We start from the raw sequence: 23,593 nt of genomic DNA, 5'->3' as shown, positions 1-23,593 counted from the left end.
TTCTCATGTGCACTCAGATAGAAACCCAACAGCTCAGAAGTGCTTTCCATGGAATATTACAGACCTAAGGTATACAAAGCATGGGCAACAGGTCAGGGGAGGTGGTTCTGCCTCACTGCTCAGGTGAGACCCCACCTGCAGAGCTGCCCCAGCCCCAGGACCCAGCACACGAAGGACCTGGAGCTGCTGGAGAGAGTCCAGAGGAGGTCACAGAACTGCTCTGAGGGCTGGAGCCCCTCTGCTCTGGAGCCAGGCTGGGAGAGCTGGGGGTGCTCACTTGGAGAGGAGAAGGCTCCAGGGAGAGCTCAGAGCCCTTCCAGGGCCTGAAGGGGCTCCAGGAGAGCTGGAGAGGGACTGGGGACAAGGGATGGAGGGACAGGACACAGGGAATGGCTCCCACTGCCAGAGGGCAGGGCTGGATGGGAGATTGGGAGGGTGGGCAGGCTCTGGCACTGGGTGCCCAGAGCAGCTGTGGCTGCCCCTGGATCCCTGGCAGTGTCCAAGGCCAGGCTAGATGGGATTTGGAGCAGCCTGGGACAGTGGGAGGTGTCCCTGCCCATGGCAGGGGTGAGACTGGATGGGCTTTAAGGTCACTTCCAACCCAAACCAGTCTGGGATCTTGTGATTATCAATCTGTCATGAGATCAGTACTAAAAGCACCCTGTGTACACACCAGGAAACACCACATGCACAGGACACAGTTACAGGCACAAAGAGGAAAAAAGGCATGCACAAACAGAGATGGAACCTTGGTAGCACCGACTGCACTAGAGGCTCTTTGGGAACAGCACTCCATGTCTCCAAAAGCTGAAAAATTATAGTTGTTCCCTTTATTAAAATACTCCCTATAAGGAGAAAAGCAGGACCAAGGCTCCAAAGAGAAACATGGAGCCTTGTTCCCTTTCTAAAAATGAATCCTGATGAATACATGACCTTCTGATGACTCCCTTCTTCCTAACAAACTGAGTTCACAGAGAGAATGTGAATATACATTTGAAGCATATGCTAGCAGAAACAGCATCAGGAAGATGTAAACCTCAGAACCTCCACCAGAAACCTGCATTTACCAGTTGTTTTCATCCAGGCAGGAGACAGCAATAAATTGATTGATAAATTCAAGCACAAGAAAGATGTGGACCTGCTGGAACCAGTCCAGAGGAGGCTCTGGAGGTGTTCTGAGGGCTGGAAACTCTCTGTTATGAAGATAGGCTGGGAGAGCTGGGGGTGCTCAGCCTGGAGAAGAGTAGGCTCTGAGGAGACCTTATTGAGGCATTTCAGTGTCTAAAGGGGGCTTGTGAAATAGAGAGCTTTGACCCTGGCAGACAGTGACAGAGCAGAAAGGGAGACAGTATTAAACTGAAAGAGGAGAGATTTATGTTTGATATTTGAAAGAAATTCTTCTCTGTGAGCGTGGTGAGGCCCTGGCACAGGGTGCCCAGAGAAGCTGTGGCTGCCCCTGGATCCCTGGAAGTGTTCAAGGCAGGGCTGGATGGGGCTTGGAGCAGCCTGGGACAGTAGAAGATGTCCCTGCCCATGGCAAGGGGTGGGACTGGATGAGCTTTAAGGTCAGTTCCAACCCAAGCCAGTCTGGGATTCTACAAATTCAACTTTTCAAACTCTGAAAATCTCCAGTGAGCACCTTGATGAACTTTAATGAAAATGCAAATTAAGGTTTGTTGACTGAGGCTGGATTATTCTCAGTTGCCCAGAGGAGAGGGATACATGAATCCCACTGAATTTAGTGGGAGCTGGGTTCCTCATTTCCAAGACACCACCAAAATACCCACATGAAGTAAAATTCCTATTGGTAAGAGGTTTGTACATTCTCCACTCTCAGAAGAAAGCCCTAAAGAACATTTAGCAGGTCCCCGCAATGCCCGGGTGACCCTGCCTGCTGTGGCACAGCTCCAGGGCCCAGCCCAGAGGTGGCACTGCCAATGTGCCACCTGGAATGCACTTCTAGAACTGCCCAGCTGTGCTCCACCAGCATCTCCAGAGCAGGCAGAACTCCTCACACTGTCCCCATCCAGGGGAGCAGAGAGCAGCAGACAGGGAGACAGGATGTGGAGGTGTGAACTGCTCTCAACACATCAGCCCCAACGGAGCAGGCACCTCACAAGTTCAGGCCTGCTCAGTGTCCCTGGTGCCCTGAGCATGCTCTGACCTGTGAACACCTTCCTCTCTGGCTTTTCCTCCTCATTCCTGTCTCATCTTTCCTTCTTCACTACCCGTTAGGTGATGTGTTTACAGCAGCATCCATCACCACGGCATCCAAGGAAGGCAGAAAGCTCCCAAAGGCTGAATTTCCTTCCCAACCTTGTCATTTTGCTTTTGCATTTCAATTATTTTCCTGACAACAGGCTGGAGAAGTTGAAGCTGGCTGGAGCAGGCAGTGAGCAAGGAGCAGAGCTGCTGTTACTGCACACATTTGCTGTTCCTCAATGGCAGCTTGGAAAGGTACAGATTCACAGCTCTTGTCCCAGTGTGCTCTCAGTCTGCCTTAGCCATGAGGAAAGTCTCCCATAAAAGCCCAGGGGTCTGTGGAAGAGCCTGATAGAATCTTATTCCCTCTTTAACTTCCAAAACCCATTAACTTCTCCCTCTTATAACTGCCCTAGCTGGGAAGGAGTTTGGAACTAAGCTCTGGAGCAGAGGAGCAGGTGCTGGGGCAGCCCTGGGCAGTGTCCCCATGCCCTGCCAGCTCTGCAGTGTGGGCCCTGCCTTGGTGGCTCCTTGGGTGAGCCCGCGGGCCGGTGAGCCCAGCTGGAGAGCAGTGGCTTTCTGCAGCCACAGGGAATTTCCTGGAAGAGCAGCCTGGCGAGCCCAGTCCTGGATGGTGCCTTGCTGCAGGACTCCTTCTCCTTGGCTGGGATTCCTCCATCCCAATGGCAAGTTCAGAAAATAACGTAATGAAAACAGCCTTCATTTTTACTTTTTTTTTTTTCTTTTTTTTTTTTCCATTGCTCATTTTACTTTTCTGAGCTACTGCATACAGAGCCGAGTCTTTATTTTGGCTGCTGTCCTTCTGCAGTATCGTGCGCCCGTGCGCAGAGGAAAAGCCCTCTGGAGATTTCCAATCCAAACAGGCCCTTGTTTTATCTACAACTATTTGAGTACATGACCTCAGATAACCCCATGGCCAACTGTGTGCCAAATTCAAACTGCAGCCATGGGAACTTTAAATACAAAGAAGATTTTCCAGCTTCCCTGCAAAGGGAAGTTGCTGAGTGTCTCGCTCTGCTCGGGCTGATGGGGCCAGGGAGCCTGGCTGTGCCCGTGGGGGCCCGGCAATTGTGGCACCGCTGTGCCACAGATTCACCTCTGCCCGCGAAGCTGCACACACGAGTGACCCCTGCTACACACACAGTCACTGTCCTCTCCTCTTCTCAGGGCTCTGCAACGGCTTTGGATTACTGGAAAGACAAACAGCTGCACTTGGGCCAGCAGCCTCATCTGTAAGGCTGTGTTTGGATTCCTCCGGACAGGGGAGTTTTTCATCTTCATTAGTTGCTGTTCACAGCCACATCCGCCATTATTCACTGTGTCAGAGCCTCCTGCTCTGTACTGCTGCTTACAAATCTAAATAAATCAATTAATCTGGTACTTTGAATGAAATTCAGAAGAATGTGGCAGCTAGTATTTCACAGACAAAACGTGCATGTGTGTGCCTCACTCTGCAAGTCCTTGGAAACAGGAGCTCAGAGAATTTAGGCACCAGATTCGGGGATGAGAATTTTTCATAGCAGTGCCTAATTTGCTTTTTCTCCCCAGATCAATACTTTCTCATGTGCATTAATATGAAGGAGGAGAATCACAGAATCCCAGAGTGGTTTGGGAGGGAAGAGACATTAAAGTTCATCCAGTCCCACCCCTTGCCATGGGCAGGGACACCTCCCAGTATCCCAGGCTGCTCCAAGCTCTGTCCAACCTGGCTTTGGACAGTTCCAGGGATCCAGGGGCAGCCACAGCTTCTCTGGGCACTCTGTGCCAGGGCCTGCTCACCCTCACAGAAAAAAAATTCATCCTAATATCCCACCTAATGCTGACCTCCTCCAGCTTAAGTCCATTTCCCATTGTTCTAACACTACATGCACTTGTGAAAACTCTCTATCCAGGGAATGAATCCTAGAGCTGAATGCAAGCACAGAGGAAAATAATCTGAGCTCTAGGAACAGCACAGGACTTTGGTCTTGACAGTCTCCGGATCAGTTTCTGACACTGTCACACTGAACACATGCCCATGTTATTTCCCATCGGGAAACAACCCTGTGAGCAGGGCACAGCCCAGCGACCCCCGGGGTGGCTCTGCTTCTCCTCACTGGGGTTGTTATGTCTGTGGGATGGGGTACCAACCCTGCGGGCTGGGCTGAGGACAACAGCTCATTTCACAAGTGGCTCCCCCAGCCACCACCACTTGCTTCCCGGGACCAGTCAGGCTTCCTGGGACCAGTCAGGTTTCCAGGCACCCAGGCTTGCCAGGACACACAGGCTTCCTGGGGCCCAGCACAGAAACACAGCTTTAAATAAACATCTTTGCAAAGGCAGTGTCCCACGGGGTGGGAGGGAGGATGAAACTCCAGGAATCACTTTGGCCCCCAGAGCAGCCCTGATGCTCCAGAGCAAGCCTGGGTCTGGGATCTGGGTCCTGTACCTGCTGCCAGGGAGGCTGATCACACCCACCTGGGGCAGTTTTCAGCTGTATGCAACAATACATTCAGTGCATTATCCAGAGACCTTTGCATTTCAAGGCTGTTGTTATTTTGATCTTTACAAACTCTGGAAAAAATGAGTTCAATTAAATCTCATCATTAGGAATTTGCATAAGGTCACTTCAAGGCTTCGGCATTTCCTCTGGTTCAGATCTCAGTGCTCTTGGTGTTTCCCCTCCTCACTTATAACCCTGTTGCTGTAGGGCATTTCAAGTAAATCATCCACTAGCAGTTTCCTCCCTTCAGCAACATGCATCCAGTTTTTCATTCAGGCTAAATGAAGCTTCAACTGCTTTATACAGCAGGAGCCCAGTTAAAGGTACAGCATCACCTGTAGAGAGGGCAGCTTTCCCCTCAATTAAAAAAAAATAAGAAGAAAACATATTAATTTGGACTCCATTAGTGGGAGGAAAGATTTAGTTGCATTTGGCAGCACAAGTGCAAGCAATGAACGAATACTTACATATTCCCTGGCAAATTCATTTGTGAAGCACGAAGAGCCCTTTTCACTCAGAATAATGGAGAAACACCCTTGGAAGCTGTGAGCTGTGCGCAGCCATGGCAGGGCTACGGCGAGGGGCACATGAGCTCCACGCTGCTCCACATGCTGGGGTGTCTGGACACAGAGATAAGCACCCACCTAACTTTGAGCTGAAGCTCAAACTTCAGCTAATCAGATTTTGAACTGCCAGGAGGGTCCAAAATGAATGGGTATCACCAGGGTAGGGCTGATCCCCCAGCCCCAAGGCTGGGGCTTCATGCCCAGAGCCAAGAGTGGTCAGTGTCGGAGCTGGGGGGCTCCCGGAGAGCCCTGCAGGCACCGACCATGTTGTCCCTTTTTGGCTGGGGCCGGGCACCGGAGGCTGGGGGCACGCTGGCCAGAGTGCCCTGAGCTCTGGGCTTGCAGGGCTCCGGCCAGCAAAAGCCCGTGCTGACCCAGTGCAGACAGAGCCCTCCTGCGCCCTCCCCTCTCTGCACATCTGGGCAGCTGCAGAGCGAGCCAGACTGGGGAGCTGAGCTGGGACAAAATTAACCATCTGGTTTTGACAGGCCTGTTTCAAGTGGGATCAGTTCCCTCATCCTTCAGCCCTGCAGTTAAACGAGGGGACTTGGGACGGGGGAGGGAGGTGGTTGTGCTGGGACGAGGGAGGTGAGAGAGGGGCTGGGGCAGGAAGCAGAGGCCCGGCTCCATCCAGCTTTACTGGCTGCCTGCACCGACTTAAAACTGTCATGAAATCCTGGCAGAGACATCCCAGTCCCATTTCCAACAGACCCTGAGGAACCATCCAGTGCTCTTCTGGCTCTCCTTTGCAAATGGCTTGTAGGAGCTGGGCCCACCGAGACCATTCACATGCCTAATTGCACCCATGAACATCACTGCACTATCACTGCACCCTGGTGACGGGTGAATCTCGTCCTGTCTCTGACACAGACCCTGGCTTAAGTTTTCAAAGCCTTTCATATTTTCCCAAAAGGGTATTTTCAATGTTAAAACACAATAATGCCTCAAACTAGTGGGGATCTTTCCACCTAACCTTTTCCCTCTGCTTATTCCATATCCTCTACTGACACAGCTATCTCTCTCCTGCTAAGCAACCGGCTCTGTACGCATGGATGACTCTTTGCAACTGCAAAAATAACTTGACTGATGCGGCTTAGGTAGGAGAATCTGAGTGTGTGCATTCCTTCTGCGGCTGGCCCCAGGAAAAGGACACCCTGCCACTTCCAAACCTGGGAGGTCTTTGAGAGCTTGGCAGCAGTCCCTGGGAGGCCCGTCATTAGCCATTTCAAACTGGCTGTAGCGCGGCGCTGAATGGGAGCCCCGGACAAAGCCCCGCCGAGCTATCGTCAGGAAAGGCTCCCGGGCCTGGCAGGGGCTGTTAACAGTAACAATGATGACAATATAGCTGGGATTTTCAGGGGTGGGGACTTCAAAGAAGCCCTAAAGAGGTATTTTTCATTAAGGAGTAAGAAAGCAGCTGAGTATTGCTTTTGGCACTAAAACTGAATATGAATGTTACTGCGGTAAGTCACAGATCAGCGACAGCATAAATTGGCACTGATTTAAATATGCATGAGCTGCCTTTCTGTTTTTCTCCCATTCCATCGGGCAAACCAGCAGCCCTTGGACCTTCCCTCACGGACCCTGGGATGCTCCAGTGCTTATGAACACCAAGGAGCAGCCAGCAAGCCCCTGAGCAGTGCCTTTGAGATGCCACTGCTGTGACACATCGATAGCACACTGTGGTGTCAGCTCAGGGCTCCAGCCTGAGCCCTGGCCACCTACAGCCTCCCCACAGCCTGCCCCCAGCTCTAACTGGGAGTGAGCCTGGGTCTCGCTGGGCAGGAATCACAGGAGAGCAGTAGGGGCTGTTGGTCCACAGGGCCTTTTCTGCATTTAAACTCCAAATCTGCAATTCCTTGGGGGTGAAAAGGAAGATGATCATAAGGAAAAGTATCAGAGGGACACCATGAAAGACTTCTGTGACAGCAAGTCCTTCTCCTAACGGTGAAGTTTTACTGATTGCTCTGCAGGTTCTGCATGGATGATGATGATAGCCTGGGGACAGAGTGCACTGATAACAGCCTCGAGTTGTGCCAGGGAGTATCAGATTAGAGATGGTCAGGCACTGGAACAGGCTACCCAGCCTAGAGAGATTTAAGAGTTGTGTGGATGTGGCACTTGGGGACATGGTTGGGGGAATGGTTGGATTTTATCTTGGAGGACTTTTCCAACTTTAATTATTCTGTGCTTCCATGATGAAACAATTACGAGCATATTCTGTCAGCAGCCATGGCCTGTCCTTGACAGCCTGGCGAGGTGACCGAAGGGCTCCTCAGAGCCAGACCGCACACCCTCCTCTCAGGTGACCCGTTGACTTTGCCAGGCCAGGTCTAGGAACCTTGTGTGGCTCAGGAGCCCCGTCCCACTGTAACCACCTGTGGTTTGTGTCCCTTTGAGCAAAGGCCAGGGCCAGCTTTTCCCCCTAAGAGCCCAAGCCCAGGGCTATCATATCCAGCCAGCAGGGAGACAATGCCCACGGGGTTTGCAGTGCAGATTGACTTTCACACCTCGCTGGCCACACAGAAGAAACCCAGTCTAAACAGCGTAACTTTGCATAACCGATTATTTTCACTGGGGTAATCTGAGCCTGCCAGTAAATGCCCGTAAATGCGGCTGATCCAGGGAAGGTCCCACTCAGGGGAGGAACGGCCCCACAGCCGCGGGCAGCCGGAGCTGGCCAGGCCGAGGGAGGCTGCTCCTGGCTGTGGGTGGGTTTGGTCCTGAGGGCTGAGGCTCAACCGTTCACCACAGGGCCCTGTCTGCACGGAGGGAAGCACAAACAACTTCTGAGTGCCCAACTCCTTTGCACAGTCAGTGAGTGGAGTGTGCAAAGCCATGCTGAGGGAAGCAGGACAGCGAGGCAGGCCAGGGAGCAAGAGCTGTCTAGCTTTACTTGATGTCTTCTTACCTTTCTTTTCTACAATGTTCCAGATATTTTGAGAGGCTTCAGCTTTCAGGCTGACTCCCCAGTGACCTATTATCCTTGCACATTGATCACTCCATGCTGTCGCCATTCACATGACCTTGTTTGTAGAGAACCATATTCCTCCTCTGACTCCTCTGTCACCAACTTCCTTCTCTCCAACCACCAGCTCATTTCTTCCTGCCAGGATCAAGCTCAGTGATCTCCCCTTCTTTAAAGTCCACGAAGTTAGACTGGCAAATTAAAACCCCAACAGCTGGTCCACCCACACCTCTGCAGGGCACCCAACCAGGACTGGGCTGCTGGAGGTGGAACAGTCCATACCATCAGTACACCTGGGATGTATCTTGTTCCTGAGATCCCTTGTGACTTCAAGGCACTGATCCAGCTGTGGATGGGAACTCCCATTTCAGCCAGATCAGTCTCAACATCTGGCTGCCCATGTGTCCCCTCCCCAGGCGTGAGCTGCAAATGTGAGGGATGGACAAGTAGGCAGGGGACAAGGGCTGTGGGACCACCCTCCTGGCTGCAGGACACCTTTAACCACAACATTTTAATGTGCAGTAACAACAATAAATCAGGCTGTGTTCATCTCAGACATCAGCCTCTCCCATTTGACTAAAATGCCTCAGGAGGAGCAACTATCCTAGAAATCATCAAGAGAAAAGCTAAGCTGGGAATGGGAATAGAGAAGCTTTTGGGCATAAGACAAAGCCAGGCTTTCACCTGCATCCTGTCCCAGCACTTCCATGAATGAAAGGGTGATCAACCCTGACTGTGTGTCTTAAATTAGGACAAATAAATAATCCAAATCCCGTTATCTAAAGAAAAGATAATGACTCACAAGGAGCGTGCCCTGAATGTTACATTTTCCACCTTTGCCAAAACTCCTACACTGCCATTTCTCCCTCTGAGCTTTCTCAGCCAGATCCTACCTTGGGCTTAGCTGCATTTCATCACAATAGCTGCAAAATATCCTCTTCATCAAGACTGACACAATGCATGAATTGAGAAACTCATTTAAATGCTTTCTGTCTCTGTTTTGACCAGTATACTGCTGTGGCTCTCCCTGTTTCTGTGTCCCTGTTTCTTTGTTGTAGTCCTTGGATGAGAGGGTTTGCACAAACACAAGATGGTCTCTTCCATCCAGCCACTCATTCAGACCAGATGCACCTTGTGGGGACAAGGCCTTCCTTCCTGGAAAGGCCAAAGAACCCCATGGACGTTGCTGACCATCATCACCAGCTGGAAATGCCTTTGCAGCAGTAGGTGCTGAAGACAGTCCTGCACCACACACCAGGACCCAAGGACACACAGTTTTGGCACAAGGAGTCACCTTGTCCAATTAATACCATGAGTAACAGATACAGGTTGGTTTATGCCATAGGAAGTGACACAGTTTAGTGACTAAGAGTCTTCAGATAAATGCTGCTTCCAAGGAAAGCTCCAAACATGCCTGGAGATCCCACATTCCTCCTCTGAAGGAACAAAGGTCTGCTGCTGGCACTGCTGTACACCAGGGATGGCTGCAGAGCTGTGCAGTCCCCACAAAGCACATTGTAGGAGTTAGTGGCATTTGCAACCACAGGACAATGGTTTTTGTGCAGGTTTCTCAACAGGACTTGGGAAAACATTGGCCTGATACTGAGTTGTGGAGTGCTGGAGTCCCTCTGCTCTGAAGCCAGGCTGGGAGAGTGGAGGGTGTTCAGCCTGGAGAAGGCTCCACAGAGACCTCAGAGCCCCTTCCAGGGCCTCAAGGGGCTCCAGAAGAGCTGGAGAGGGACTGGGGACAAGGGATGGAGGGACAGGACACAGGGAATGGCTTCCCAGTGCCAGAGGGCAGGGATGGATGGGAGATTGGGAATTAGGAATTGTTCCCTGGGAGGGTGGGCAGGCCCTGGCACAGGGTGCCCAGAGCAGCTGTGGCTGCCCCTGGATCCCTGGCGGACAGTGGGAGGTGTCCCTGCCATGGCAGGGGGTGGGACTGGGCTTTAAGGTCCTTGCACCCAAAGCATTCCATGATCTTTGTGCTGCTCCCATTCAAACACCGGGAGCTGGCCAAGCCACCCTCACCATGACATACAAACAAAGAACATTATAAGGGCACTAATGTTGAAAAGGAGCAGAAACTACACAGTGCATAAAACATGGGAATTTTGGCTTCTTGACACAGTCAATACACTGAACTATGACCTCAGGAGGCACAGAGGACTGGAAGCCAACAGAATTTAAACTGGCTAAAAATCTCGTGTTTTCTCATGACATTTGAGAGAAACCATGGGGACAGTTTTCTCAGGACACATGGGAGTTAGAGCTGTGTCACTGCCTTCTCCAGAGTTCCTCGTTTTCCTTACAGTCACTCCATCACTGTCACCCGCTGACCCTTCATTACTTTCTCCCAGTGCACCAGCTTCTCTGCTGACCAACACACTTCACCGTCTGTCCAAACCCATGAGAGGAAGAAAAAGCCTTGTACAGGCTGTATAAAAGGACATTTACTCTCTACTACATTGTGTCTTCTTTTCTATGCTAGTCTAAATACAAGTGCTGTTTTCACTGCCAATCGTTGTTTGCTTGTGCTGTTTCCACTGGCTAAAACCAGCATTTTTCCTGCTAGTGTTGCCCTCCAGGAAAAACCACACATTCATACCTTTCTTGCATTTAGCACAGGACAACAAAACTGGTTCCCAGGAATAAGGATGGCTTCCTCAAAAGAAAACATTTGCTGTCAGCTGAGGTTTGACCTCTAATGGCTAATTTGGCATCATCATTTTGAGCAATGGAATACATAACACTGTGAAAAATTAACAGCTTCCCCCCCTCCCTGCTGAAGTTTAATTTCTGCCTGCAGCTTTGCAAGTGAAAATAAAAGAACCGAAATAAATACCCAAACCGAAACCTTGGGTACAGTCTCTCACATACATCCACAAAGAGAACCTCAAGACAAAGATCTGTAAGGGAAATTTCACTGGAAACCGAGCTTTTACAGACACTGAGAAAGAAAGTCTGCAACATGAGACCGTCTTCCTTGAAGAAACACAGCTGATCCCAGCTCTGACTGCCACTGGGCTGTGTAAAACATAAACTTCACGCTAACCCTATGAAAACAGTCAACATGAGAGAGAGACAACAGTCTGCTCCGAGCTGCTGAAAGGGGAAAAAAACCTCTCAGGCTGTCATTCTCCCCTTGCTGTGACCTTCATGCTCCACTGAATTTCTGAAGATACTGAAATCTTGGCAGGGAAGTGTACAGTCTGTGGGAACCAGGCAGTGACGGCTGAGCTCGCTGCTGAGAATTAGGCCCAGTCGAGCCCTTTTTTTGGGGACTCTGAGTTTTATGTGGCCAACAGCACAGGGCTAAGCCAACTCCAGGCTGGGAATTTTACAGAATTGGTGCTGTGTGCACTCACGTATCATGTTGCAAAGCCATCATGGACAGAGTGCTGCCCTCCTGCCTGGCAACCACAAGTTGGAGCTTGCTCAGTGTCTACTGGTACCTAAAGGGGTTCCAGGAGAGCTGGAGAGGGACTTGGGACAAGGACCTGGAGTAACAGGACACAGGGAATGGCTTCCCACTGCCAGAGGGCAGGGAGAGATGGGATATTGGGAAAAAAATCTTCCTTGTGTGTGTGGGAAGGCCCTGGCACAGGTCATCCTGGCACAGAATGGGCTGCCCCTGGACCTCTGGAAGTGTCCAAGGCCAGGTTGGATGAGGCTTGGAGCACCCTGAGATAGCGGAAGGCATCCCTGCCTGTGGCAGGGGGGTTGGAACTGGATGAGTTTTAAGGTCCCGATCTTTGTGCTGCTTTGGGGTGTCCCCACCCCCTGCGAGTAACAGTGACCACTCACCTCGGCTTCTCACTATCATTTATAAACCATTAGAGATTAGCAAATAAAAATCTCAACCAGAGACTGAAAAGAAGCAGAATTTGCCATGACAAATTATCCCAGAGTCTGATGGTATTTAATGACTGTCGTGTAGAGCCACTCCACACAAAGAGCTGGTCCCTCTCAGCGAGGCACTGTGCCAGGGCAAGGAGCATTTGCCACTCAGCCACTCAGCCAGCCCTGGACAAGTACCTCTGGAGGGAAATTCGCTCCTTCAACAGGATAATACCAGCTGTGCTTCCTGGCTGGAGCCTTTGCAGCACAGGCTGTAGATTACATCGGAATTGCCAAACCCAGGATAAACAAAAAGATTAAGAGGGCCTCACCCTTTGTGTTGAACAATCGCACTCTGAAGCAAGAAATCACAGCCCACGTCGTGGGCAGGCACCAGTTTGGGTGACTGGGGAGGAGTAAGCAGCTCACTCACACATCTGGGGAAACCACAGATGCTCTTAATCACAGGTTTTCCTGACCTGTAGGCACTGACAAATTGCATCCTATGGATGAACCTTTTATTAAACCACAGAGGGTTTCCAAACAGTATTCTCTTTCTCAGCATTCCCAAGTCATTGAAATCCAGCACACGTGACCCTTCTAAATTCTTCATTTAGAGGGTGACACAGCACTTTCCAAAGAGATTTCAGAGCTGAAAGGAAGTAAATGGGGATGTGATGTTGCGTCAGTGGAAGGCAGCTCAAAAGCTGAACCAGGGGCTGTGAGAACATTTTTGAATTCTTTGATGATGTCTTGGCCCGACTGGAGCTGAAGATGCTTTTTGTCCTGAGTGACTCCCAAGGCCAACCCCTTGCTGTCTGCTGGGGCAGAAACATCTCATGAAATATGTAGCCTTTAAATCTTACTGGTTTTTCTCTGCGCATGGGGAAGGACGGCTGGTATTTTAAAATGAATGAAATGACTGTTGCTCAAGCCAGGAAAGGTGACCACAAAGCAAAATTGCCCTGGTTCCACTTTCATGCCACGCTGGAGCAGGAGATAGCTGCTCAGCTCACAACTGAGTGAGAAAGACGGTGCCTGGCAGTTCTCATCATCGTCTGGACCGACAGAGCAACCCACATAAAAGGAAGAAAAAAGCCTGCTGATCAGATTGGTGTGACAGAGGCTCATGAGAGACATGCACATTTTCAATCTAAACAACAGCTTGAGGGATCTATATTACTAATTATCAACTAATATTGCCAGAGTTCCCAGGCTGGCTTCAAAGGTTCTCGCAAAGTGCCCCAAGTACAGGGTTTCCATCTCATCATAAGACTTTTTTCTTTGTCTCTGCTAAATGGATTGCTCCATCCTGGCCTCCCTCTGTGTAAGTCAGCTTGCACATGATGAGCTTTGCAGCAATGAAATTCGTTACCTTAACCACAAAAAAACCAGAAACATTTGCTGCAACTGTTAGAATTCTTTTGCACCTAATTTAAAAAAAAAAAAAAGGTGGTTTCCTCTCTTCCTCCCCCCTCCTCCCCGCCTACTCCTAATCCCATGCTAACACCTTTGTAAAAGCTGGGGTGAGTAGTTTGGAAACTGAAAGGGAGGGGGCAAAAAAAATAGAAAAATATATCAGATCTCCAGACAATGAAATTGAGCAGCTATCTCTCATATCCTGCAGTGCTCAGGCTGAGGTCATAAGTTAAACAGGACATCAGAATAGTTGATGTAATTTGCTTATTTAGGATCAGAGCATTGCAGTGACGTGCAAGAGACAACCTATTTGAATGTGCAGATAATCCCCCCATCAATGTGGGGCTGTTCAGATGCACAAACTGCAGCTGGAGCCTGGGATTTTTTTCCCCTGCACATTTATTTTTGCAGGGGATATAATTGCAATCATTTTTCCTTGCAGGAAAGCCTTGAAACCTCACCTGGGATCAGCCTCCTGTTGTGTAAGGTATTGTTCAAGCGGGGTCCCTGCCCCAGCCAGCTTAAAGGCTAAAGGGTCAAGTCAAACAGAGGGTGGGAAAGGAAAGAGAGGCCCGGGGGAGGTGGGGGTAGCACAGCGGCTCTGCAGGACCCAGGTCCCCCAGCCCGCTCCCCCCGCCCCGTACCCGAGCGAAGCCTCAGACCCAGAATGAGCTGAGCAGCAGCTACACTTTTCAGTAAAGCCCAGCACAGCTTTTCTGCAGATGGACAGGCCCTCCTGGCTCCAAACCCAGCTGCGAAGCCTCACACCAGTGAGGGTTTTACAGCAGTTAGAAACCTTTAACCACAAGGTTCTTCCAGATTCCAGGAGGAATTTCTTGGTGAGCCCAAAAAACACTGAACACAGTTGTCCCTTCAAGCCATAGTGACAAACCCTTGTGATATACAGATGTAAAGCTAACAACTTGCAGTGTTTATCTCCTCAGTTTATCACCATCCAAGTTGGGATTCCTCCCTGTCAGCAGCACTGCTCACCCCAAGCCTGCCAGCCCTGTGCCTCCACTGATCTCCACTGATTCCACACCAGTGTTCTTTCACTGACACAAGCTGGCTGGGCCAGACACCTCAGCCATGGGAAGTGAAACATCCTGGGCCCTCGGGCTCACCAAGCAGTCAGTGACAAGGCCCTGGCACAGTGGCAGGTTCAGAGGCGTAGCCCACGCCTGCTTTGGGTGGACTCTCAATCACATGGCATGGAAAAGCAAGATGGCAAAAGTCACACCAGTCATCCAGGTAATGGATCCTGCCAAAACATGGCTGTGCTCAAGAGACAATTCATTCTCCTTTAAGAGACTGGAATGACATGAAGTTCATGTTCTCCTGTTGTCCCACCAGGCCATACCCAAGTGTCACAGCAGGATGTTCCAGACAGGGACAGCACCAGGAAGGATGGGAGACAACCACTGCTGCACCTGGGAGAGGAGCTGAATTTCACCCCATTACAAAATGACCCTGCTGTCAGCTGTCTGTGCCCATGGACTGGAGCCCATGCCCTCTTCAGCAGGTTTGGGTGTTTTGACTTCTTGAACTGCTAGTTTTGTGTTAGAATCTCCTCCAAGCTGTGGAGAACAGAGCATCACTGATCTCCTGGCTGAGTCGGGCTGTGAGCTGACGCTAAGACTGCCCACAACAGCCTCCAAGAACTCCACAGAGATCTTCCTGACTACTGTAAGGGTTCAGCATGTTGAATTGATCATGTCTGAACACCCCAAACATTATTTCACACTGTCCCTTCCTGAAGGAAGTATTTCAGCTGTCTGAAAAGAAGAAAAATCCAAGATCCTCAAATGCATGCAGAGGTGAATGGCACATGTTATTTGCATTTCAAATACAAGGAATGGATTTGTAACATTTTAAGGCTATGAAATGTAGAACTTCTGTAGGGTTTTTTTTGCTTGTCACCAAAATATAGAATTAATCTTATTTTCACTCAGCCCCACTAAAACGTTCCTCACCAAAGGCACCCAGCTACAGCTACTGTAGGGGTGGCTTCACCAGGATCATCACTGAGTCCTTACCATGCAGCACTTGAGGAACACATGGAATGAAAACGTCATTCCTGCACCATCACTGACACCTTTGGCAGCAGTCTCCACTCCTGAAGCCTTTAACTGGAGCAACCAAGCTGAAGCCCAGCACAAGTGGGAGCAAAAGTGCTGAGCAGCCCCTGGATGACACTCCCTGTGCACTTGCTGCTCTAGGTCAGACAGAGGTAGCCAGTATTGGCCATTGTTTTAACAGAAGCAGTATTTTGGCAGGGTTACAAAGCAAGCCCATTCTTTACATCTGCAAAAGAGAACCCATCCATCCCTGCTGAGGGAGATGACAGAGGAAACGTATTTTCCAGCAGTCTTGGGTACAACATTGAATTAGGACCTATTTTTACCACGTGCTCGGCACTACATGCATTAATGGTTATGACAACGTTTGCTGCCATATTCACTCCAGTCATTTACAGAACAGAACCCAGGAGACAAAACAAGCTCCTGCTCCATAAGACAGAGGGAGCAGGCAGGATGCCACATTGCTTCCTGAGACACACAGCCAGGGCTGATGACACAGATAACCCATCCCGTGCTGGTGGGTCAGGCCCAGCTCCATGCAGGAGAGGGAGGAAAGGAGCCCAGCTCAGGGGTCAGTACTGCCCATCCTCCTCCTCCTGCCTAGCACAGACACAGCAGCACTTGGCTCTTTCTGGAGCCCTGCTTGTGTGCCCACCATGCTCCCCCACTGTAGGGGCAGCCAAAACACTCTGTCACTGCTCTGTCACCCCTCAGCAAAGTGCTCTGCAAGGAGGAGCAGAGCTCAGAGCAGTCAGGGAGCCACAAGGTCTGTGACCCAGCTCCGGAGCAGCACAGACAGGCTAGCAAGCACAGCTCAGCAGTTTCAGGATCTGGCCTCCATCCTAATTAAGCCCAATTAGGTTTAGAAAGAATGAGGATGTTTTAGGAAGGATGTATAAAAGAACTGCTGAGGTCTCTGTAGGCCATGTGGGCCCAGAGCACCCTCCTGAAGGCAGAAATTGCCTCTGTTGATGTGGGCTGTCAGTTTTCCAGAGTGCTGAAGGATGATCCCTCTCCCTGTGCAGCGCACAGCTCCCCTTGCACACAGCCCCGGGAAGTGCAGCTGGGAGAGCTGGGATTCTCCTCCAGAGGATCAGCAGCACATCAGCCAAATCTATGCTGTCTGCAGAGACAGCTGAGCAAAATCTGCTCCAAAATGACAAGGCCTTAAATGAAGGTAAATATGATTCAGAACAGGGAGAAGTCTGACAAATCAGCATCTTCCCATACTGAGGGGTATAGAACATGCAGCTGTTCCACCACCACAATTTACAGGGAAGGTATTTCTCCTGGAAGTAAGAGAACACTTAGTATATATTCCTAGCCAGATTGATTACCCCTATTTATATTGTAAACTAAGATAGCATGTACTAAACCCATAGAGTCAACCAGTTCCAGACCCCAGATACTGGGTGAGGGGTCAGTTTTCCATTGTCTGCTGCACAGTCTCGTGCATTTATTAGAGACCACAGAGTTTCCTGCAGCATGGTTTTGTGTGTGTGTATGTGTGTTTGCTTATTTTTGTGGTATTTCAACAACCATCAGGAGGAACACTGCTGTTTCACGGGATGTCAGGGAACTGGAGAATCCATGAGGTTTTTTAAAGGTTTGTTTAAAACAGCCAAGAAGCCAGCGTGCCACTATAAATATATGTATGTATAACAACTGCAATCTGTTCTGGCACAATAAAACCACAGGACTGAAGGCAGTATCCCATTAGCTGAATATATCCATTTATCCTGCAGCAAGATGAACCCCTGTTCTGTGGATCTGACCTGCAGGGAGCTTCATCAGTCTCCTCTCACAGCCAACCCGCTCAGCTGGACAACTCTCATTTGCTTTCTAAGTTACAGATCCAGTTTCAACATGTGACAGCAGATATAAACAGAGGTTCAGGACACGCTCTCTGGTGTGTCTGCTCCTACACCACTTGTGCAATTCCACTGGGCCAGGAGACCCCAGATCTCTACCATGAGGCACTGAGCTAGACTCATTGGCTTTTTTATCCCTAAGAAAAAGCTAATTTTCTAACCAATTTGCTTCTTTTTCTCTCTTTAAACACTGATAAGGTGAGAGATGTTGAAGTTCCTTGTTGGTTTATAATGCAGTTTGGGAAGGGATAGGTTTAGGTGTGTTGCTGCAACAAATACAATAGTGAAATTAGAAGAGATGGTGATTTGAGCTAACACAATTAAAATTTATTCTTAACAGCAATCCATAGATATCCTGTGCCAAACACAATCTGGAACCATCCACCAGCATGGACATGAATTAACCTAATAGCTTCTGAAAAAAAAAAAAGAAGTCCTATGAAAAAATCTTCCTATTAAAGTAATTAAGTGTTAACAGAATCACAGAGCCATAATTAAACATGGTTTATAATTAAAACAGCATGTGTCCTAGACAGAGAACACAGCAACAAAGAGAGTCCAACCATGACAACTGATGCCAAAACACCGGCCAAGCACCAAAAATCAGAAAAACAGGCGAGTTTCTAGTAAAGCTGCAGATGCAGAACCTCTGATCCTCTGACTGAGCCCTCAGCACTGTGACGGATGTGACTGCACTCAGAACTCCTCACGGTGTTTTTCCAGGTGCTGCCAAAGTTCAAGCAGAACTCTTGGGAACCAAGAAGACACTGAGTGCAAGGCCCAGGACACCAAGGCAGCGCAGGGAACAGTGAGTGAGCGGGAGCCGGGGCTGGAGCCAGCCTTGTCCTACCTGGCAGCGGCTGAAGATGTCACCCAGGGACACCTGCACGTTGAAGTGCTTCAGCACCTGCAGCGCCTGTTCCTTTGCCTTCTCGGAGCAGTTCACAGAGAAACACCTTCCTTCTCCCACCTGGGAGCGCAGCTGCAAACCAGAGACACCAGAGAGACCAAGCGTCAGGGCACGTGGGGCTGTTCCGATACTTTTGGCTTGGTTTGAATTGGGAATAATGCTTGGAGTTAGTGTGTGTTTACAGTCTGAACTCTGATCTGAGCACCACCATTGGTAACCTAACAGCCACTGCTGCAAGAGCTCTGACTCCTGAAGCACTGCATGATTTTATGTGTATGAAACATGATTTAGGCTGGAGGAAGGGAGGCTCAGAGGGGACCTTCTCACTCTCTACAACTCCCTGACAGGAGGGTGCAGCCAGGGGGGTTGGTCTCTTCTCCCAGCTAACAAGTGACAGAACAAGAGGAAATGGCCTCAAGATGCTCCAAGGGAGGTTTAGATTGGATTTCAGGGAACATTTCTTCACAGAAAGGTGGTCAGGCATTGGAATGAGTTGTCTAGGGAGGTGTTCGAGTCATCTCTGTAAGTGTTCAAGAGTCATCTAGATGTGGCACTTGGAGTCATGGTTTAGAGGGGACCACAGTGGTGATGCTGGGTTAACAGCTGGACTTGATCATCCTAAAGGTCTTTTCCAACTTTAACAATTCCATGATTCTATTCTACAAAATATATCCAAGTCCCATCAACTCATAATTTGGTGAGGTGGTGCAGACAGGGGCAGCAAAAGGAAACTGAATTCAATCCCAGCTTTCTGATGAAACTTGGCCAGATCCCACAGAGTGTGCCAAAGCACAATGATGGAAACAATGTCCAGTGACCACTGCAACCCCTCTGATTCCCACAAACGTTTCACCTGGAGTTCCCTGGTGGCCAAGAAATTTGAAGGGGTTGATGTGGGCAGTCCCTCAATGTTTGTTCCACACTCTGCAGAGAAGTGTATCTGGGAATGAGCACTGGGAAGTCCCAGACACATCTTCATGACCATGCTAAGGACTCACAGGAGTGGGATCAGCTACACACCAGTAAAAGAGCCTGGCAGAGTCATCCCATCCTTGTGGAGGGCATCCAAAGGCAAGGGAACTGAGGGAACCAGACATTTCCCAGGAGTATTGTACTCTGGAAGCAGTTATTTTCCTTTTGCAATTCCCACACAGTACTTTGAAATTAGAGTTCTGCCAAACAAGATGATGCTGGATGCTGAATTCCCTATTCCACCAGCTGTAGGCCCAAGGAACCTGCAGGGGGGCTGCACCTGCCTCACAGTGTCTCATTATGGGAGGAGTTTTATTCCACACACTGATTTTCCATAGGAAATCAGCAACCCCTATTCTGCAAATATTCTGACTGGCTGCCTGAGTAGCTGGGAGATTTTATACTGACAGTTTGTGACAAAGAAGTCCTGCACCCTGGCTCATGTGAAGAGAACTCCGGCTCATCCAGAACAGTTTCACCCTTCCAAATGGATTTTTGGGCAGTAAAAAATTGCAGAGGACCTGCAACAGGATGTCACAGCGCTGCAAGCACTGACTTGGCAGGTTCAGCATTGCATTTTGAAGCGTGTCTGTGACCAGCTCTGAACAGCTGGTTCTGAGGGCAAGGTTGGCCTTTGCTTTGGCTTTTCTGTTTATCTATAGCAACACAAAACCTCTCCAGCTTCCACCAGACCCATGCTTGGGGCCTTCCAATCTCCCCCTTCCAAGCCTGAAGAAATGTCCCTGAGGGCTGGAACTCTCTCAGTGTGGAGCCAGCCAGCAAGCAAGAATCTCTGGAATAAAAAGCACAGAAATTGAGCTGCCTTTTCACCTGCCAGTGAGGCCAGACAGAAACACACTGTTCTGGATTGCTTGGCTTGGACTTCCACCCCCACCCCCAATGGAGAGCAATCGCTCTCCCCCCCCAGTACAGGACTGAATGTAACTATAAAAAAGCATTTCACCCCTGAGCCTTGGTGGTTAAGAACAGCAAACCTCTGAAGACCCTAAATGTAGCTTTTAGTGGAGAAAACGTGAAAAATCCAAGCCAGCTGTTGCATTCACATCTGACTTTTCCTCTTGTCTCCCCTGCACACCCCAGACCACACAATGATCAGTGCCAGAAGCACGCCAGCAGCTTGGAACACTCACAGTCTGATATGGGAGTCCAGAGGTCAAAATTACTCTTCCTTCCTGTCGGGCAATCTGGAAAAAACAGTAAAAATCCAAATGAACAGGGGCTGAAGTTACACCGAGTTCAGGCTTTACTTGCAGTCACAGAAGAGAGGAGGTGAACTGGAGATATCGAGTGTTTCTCTCAGTGTCAGTCCACACCTGGCCAAGAGTTCCTGTCAGCAACAGCAGCTCAAGGTATGGCTCACCCCTTATCTCCTCCCTGCCAATCCCTGCCTCATCTCCCATGTGCTGGAACAAGCTGCTGGGGCATCTGATCCACAGATGGCCCAGGGAACCTTTCCACCTTGAAACAATCCTATACAAAAACAATACTTTATTTTTTCACTTAACCCAGACTATTTCTATTTCCCCACTCTGGGTCACAAAGAAGGAAACAATTCTGCTGCACAGGGGGAAAAGGAAAAAAACCTAAGCAGGTAATTCTAGAAAAAAAAAGTACCATGAAATGTGTCTGCAAACTTCATACCTTTAACAAAACTGCTCCTTAGAGAAGGAGAGTGTTGTCCTGGCAACCCAACACACAGGAATTATGCACCTTTCCAGGCTGCAGGGAACATCTCCCATAGAGTTTATCACCTCCTAACTTGGAATGCTGAGCTTTTGTCAGAGGTCTGGTCCTTCAAGGGGAAGGTCTGTGCTGAGTTCCCAGGGAGCTCATCACCTGCCCTGCTGACCTTCACACAGGCTCGGGGAAACTGCAGAGGGCTCGCTGCCAAAGGGAGACACTAAATCTGGAGCTGCAAGGGTGGAAGTGTGACTGACCTTCCTTCACATGATTGAATGACACCCCTCCCTCCCACTCCTCACCCTCCTGGAGGAGGGACAGAGCCTCATGGCTGCAGCAATAGGAGGATTCACAAGGATTCCCATGTGAACCAGGACTCAGCTCTGATCCTGCTGACAAGAGATCAGTGCTTTGAAGTATGCACAAGGTTATTTCTCTCCTCTGGCTTGGATTCTGTTAGAACCCCTCATGTTTTTCACTGACTCCAGATGTGTGTCATGGAGGTCTCTCATCTGGTACAGAGTGCAGCAGCTCTGTCTGGATCCCTCTCTACCCTTGGCAGGAAGACATATTTGGGATCAGAGTCCTGCTGCACTTCCCAGAGAGACACCAGCGAGCACAGCCAGGGAACACCAGACAAACCAACCACAACTTTAAAGCTCTCTCTTGGGTAGTTATTCTCTTAAGACTCACTGGACCTATGGCAACAGGAAACAAGGGGGAGAAGGCTCTGAAGGCCCATGCAGGCAGCTAAACAACCTGTTTTTTCCTTTTTTTCCTCTTCCTGAGCTTTTAGGTATCTGCTTCCCTCCTTTAGTTGTCAAGTCACTCTTTGGCTGAAAGTTCTGCACTGAGAAAGTGATTGGCAACTACATCTAAAACATCTTTCTACAGGCAAAATTACTGGATTTCTTTCAAAATCAACCCACTCTCTCTCAATAAAGGAAAAAACCTCTAAGAACAGGAGTCTTGAAGGGGCAGCACAGACACCCCATGCAGTCCTGCTGCTGAGCAGCCACCACAGCACCCTTGTGGCATGGTAGTGAGGGAGGTCTGGTAAGGCAGCAGCAAAAGGTCACCACAGGGATTTGCCAACAAGGGAAAAGGGATGTGAAATTCCTCCAGACCTATGTTTGCTTCAGGGTAAGTCTGAGGATTTCACAGCTGGAACACTCCATTCTGACTTTCTGCATCCAGGGTTAATTAGTTCAAGCTTGATAAATCCCCTTATCTAAAGGGCTCTGCAGAGACAGGCAAAGAACATCAAATAAAAAGGAGAAAAGCAATAACTCTTCCAACATGTTTTTCTGCCTCTGGAACAACGACTGGGAGAAGCATGCAGAGCCAGAAAAGCCATGTGATAGCACACATCTGACTGAGACCACAGAGGGTATGTGCTGGAGAAAAGGGCACAATTCCTTCTTTTTCTCCAAAAGCAACAAGGGAAGGCAGCACTGGGACCGTGGGGGGATGTATGGTCAGGGATGCAAATGAGAGGAACAGAACACCCACGGCAGCATTTTGGCATGGGTGTCAGGGACCTGTGCTCTAGCCCAAGTGCTGCAGAGAGGGCATTGGCCTCAGTTTCACAATATATTACAAAGATAATATCAACTTCCTCTGGAAAAGGCTCAGACCTTCTGGATAGAAAGCACTCCCTAGTCTGTTGGTATTACTGATTAGCCCTTAACGTGTCTGTCTGTTCAGCCAACTTCCATCCTACAGAAATGAATGAACCCACAGGAATTACTGTCAGAGAGACCTGGAAGGGCAGCGACTGAGGAGAGAGGGCAGAGAGAGCCCCTTTGTTTCCAAGCCAGTACCAGCAGCAGGATGATTCGCGACAATCTAAGGCATCCTGAACCGAGGCCAAAGGAGATTCCAAAAAACAGCAGCACAAGGCTGTGGATTTGTAAGTTAAACTTTGCCAAGTCTGTGCAAGACACATGTTGGGCAATACCACATGTCCCTGACATGTACAGGAAAAGCTGTGTTCCCCTTGCAGTGATCCTGAGCCTGGGCCATCATGGCCTCACCTCAGACCAAAAGGGACTGGACAGAAAGTGTCTGCCCCAGGATATGTGCTGGGAAAGCACCCAGACAAGGATCTGCTTCCAGCAGATCACAAGGAGGGCATCACAAAACCCAGTCCAAACGCAGAGGCCCTCCCTGTAATCCCAGGCTTAAAAAGAGACAGTAAACCAAGAGCTTAACAGCTCTGAGCACACTCAGTCCAACTCTCCCAGTATTGCTACCCTAATCTTCTCTTCAGCATTCCTGAAAAGTATAAATTGCACGGAGTTATCACAGGGTTTTGTAATGTGGCCTTAAGTGTCACACCAAAACCATCCACCCAGTTTTGTTTCTCTGTGCAGATCCATTTGTATCAAGGTCTCCAATGAAAGACCTTCTCCTCCTGCTGACCAAACATCAAAAGCCAAGTCTTGATCTTAAAAGCAACACAGCTCTTCACAGCTCTTCTCTTCTTCACAGCCCTCTCTGAATTTAGCTTCCCACCAGACTAAAAAGACCAGCAAACCTGGAGAATGTCATCTACATC

At 49.4% G+C, this 23,593-nt stretch overlaps 1 protein-coding gene across 8 annotated transcripts in view; it reads right to left on the bottom strand.

Annotated features, from left to right (window-relative positions):
• The window catches only part of EXD3 (exonuclease 3'-5' domain containing 3), a 254,749-nt gene that overhangs the window by 98,156 nt on the left and 133,000 nt on the right, over window positions 1-23,593 (bottom strand). For 6 of the 8 annotated variants that reach the window (XM_053961998.1, XM_053962003.1, XM_053961997.1 and 3 more), the window contains 2 exons: window positions 20,484-20,537; window positions 18,301-18,432 (listed from right to left, as the gene is read on the bottom strand). In XM_053961998.1, coding sequence (XP_053817973.1) covers window positions 18,301-18,432; window positions 20,484-20,537 — 186 coding nt within the window. Of the gene's footprint in view, window positions 1-17,762; window positions 18,199-18,300; window positions 18,433-20,483; window positions 20,538-23,593 lie in introns of those variants that run through there. The other 2 variants (XM_053962005.1, XM_053962004.1) reach the window with 2 other exon arrangements.

The sequence above is a fragment of the Vidua chalybeata genome, chromosome 21, assembly GCF_026979565.1.
Source record: "Vidua chalybeata isolate OUT-0048 chromosome 21, bVidCha1 merged haplotype, whole genome shotgun sequence".
Taxonomy (NCBI): Eukaryota; Metazoa; Chordata; class Aves; order Passeriformes; family Viduidae; genus Vidua; species Vidua chalybeata.
Note: the sequence above shows the minus strand (reverse complement) of the source record. Positions and strands in the feature narration are given on the sequence as shown.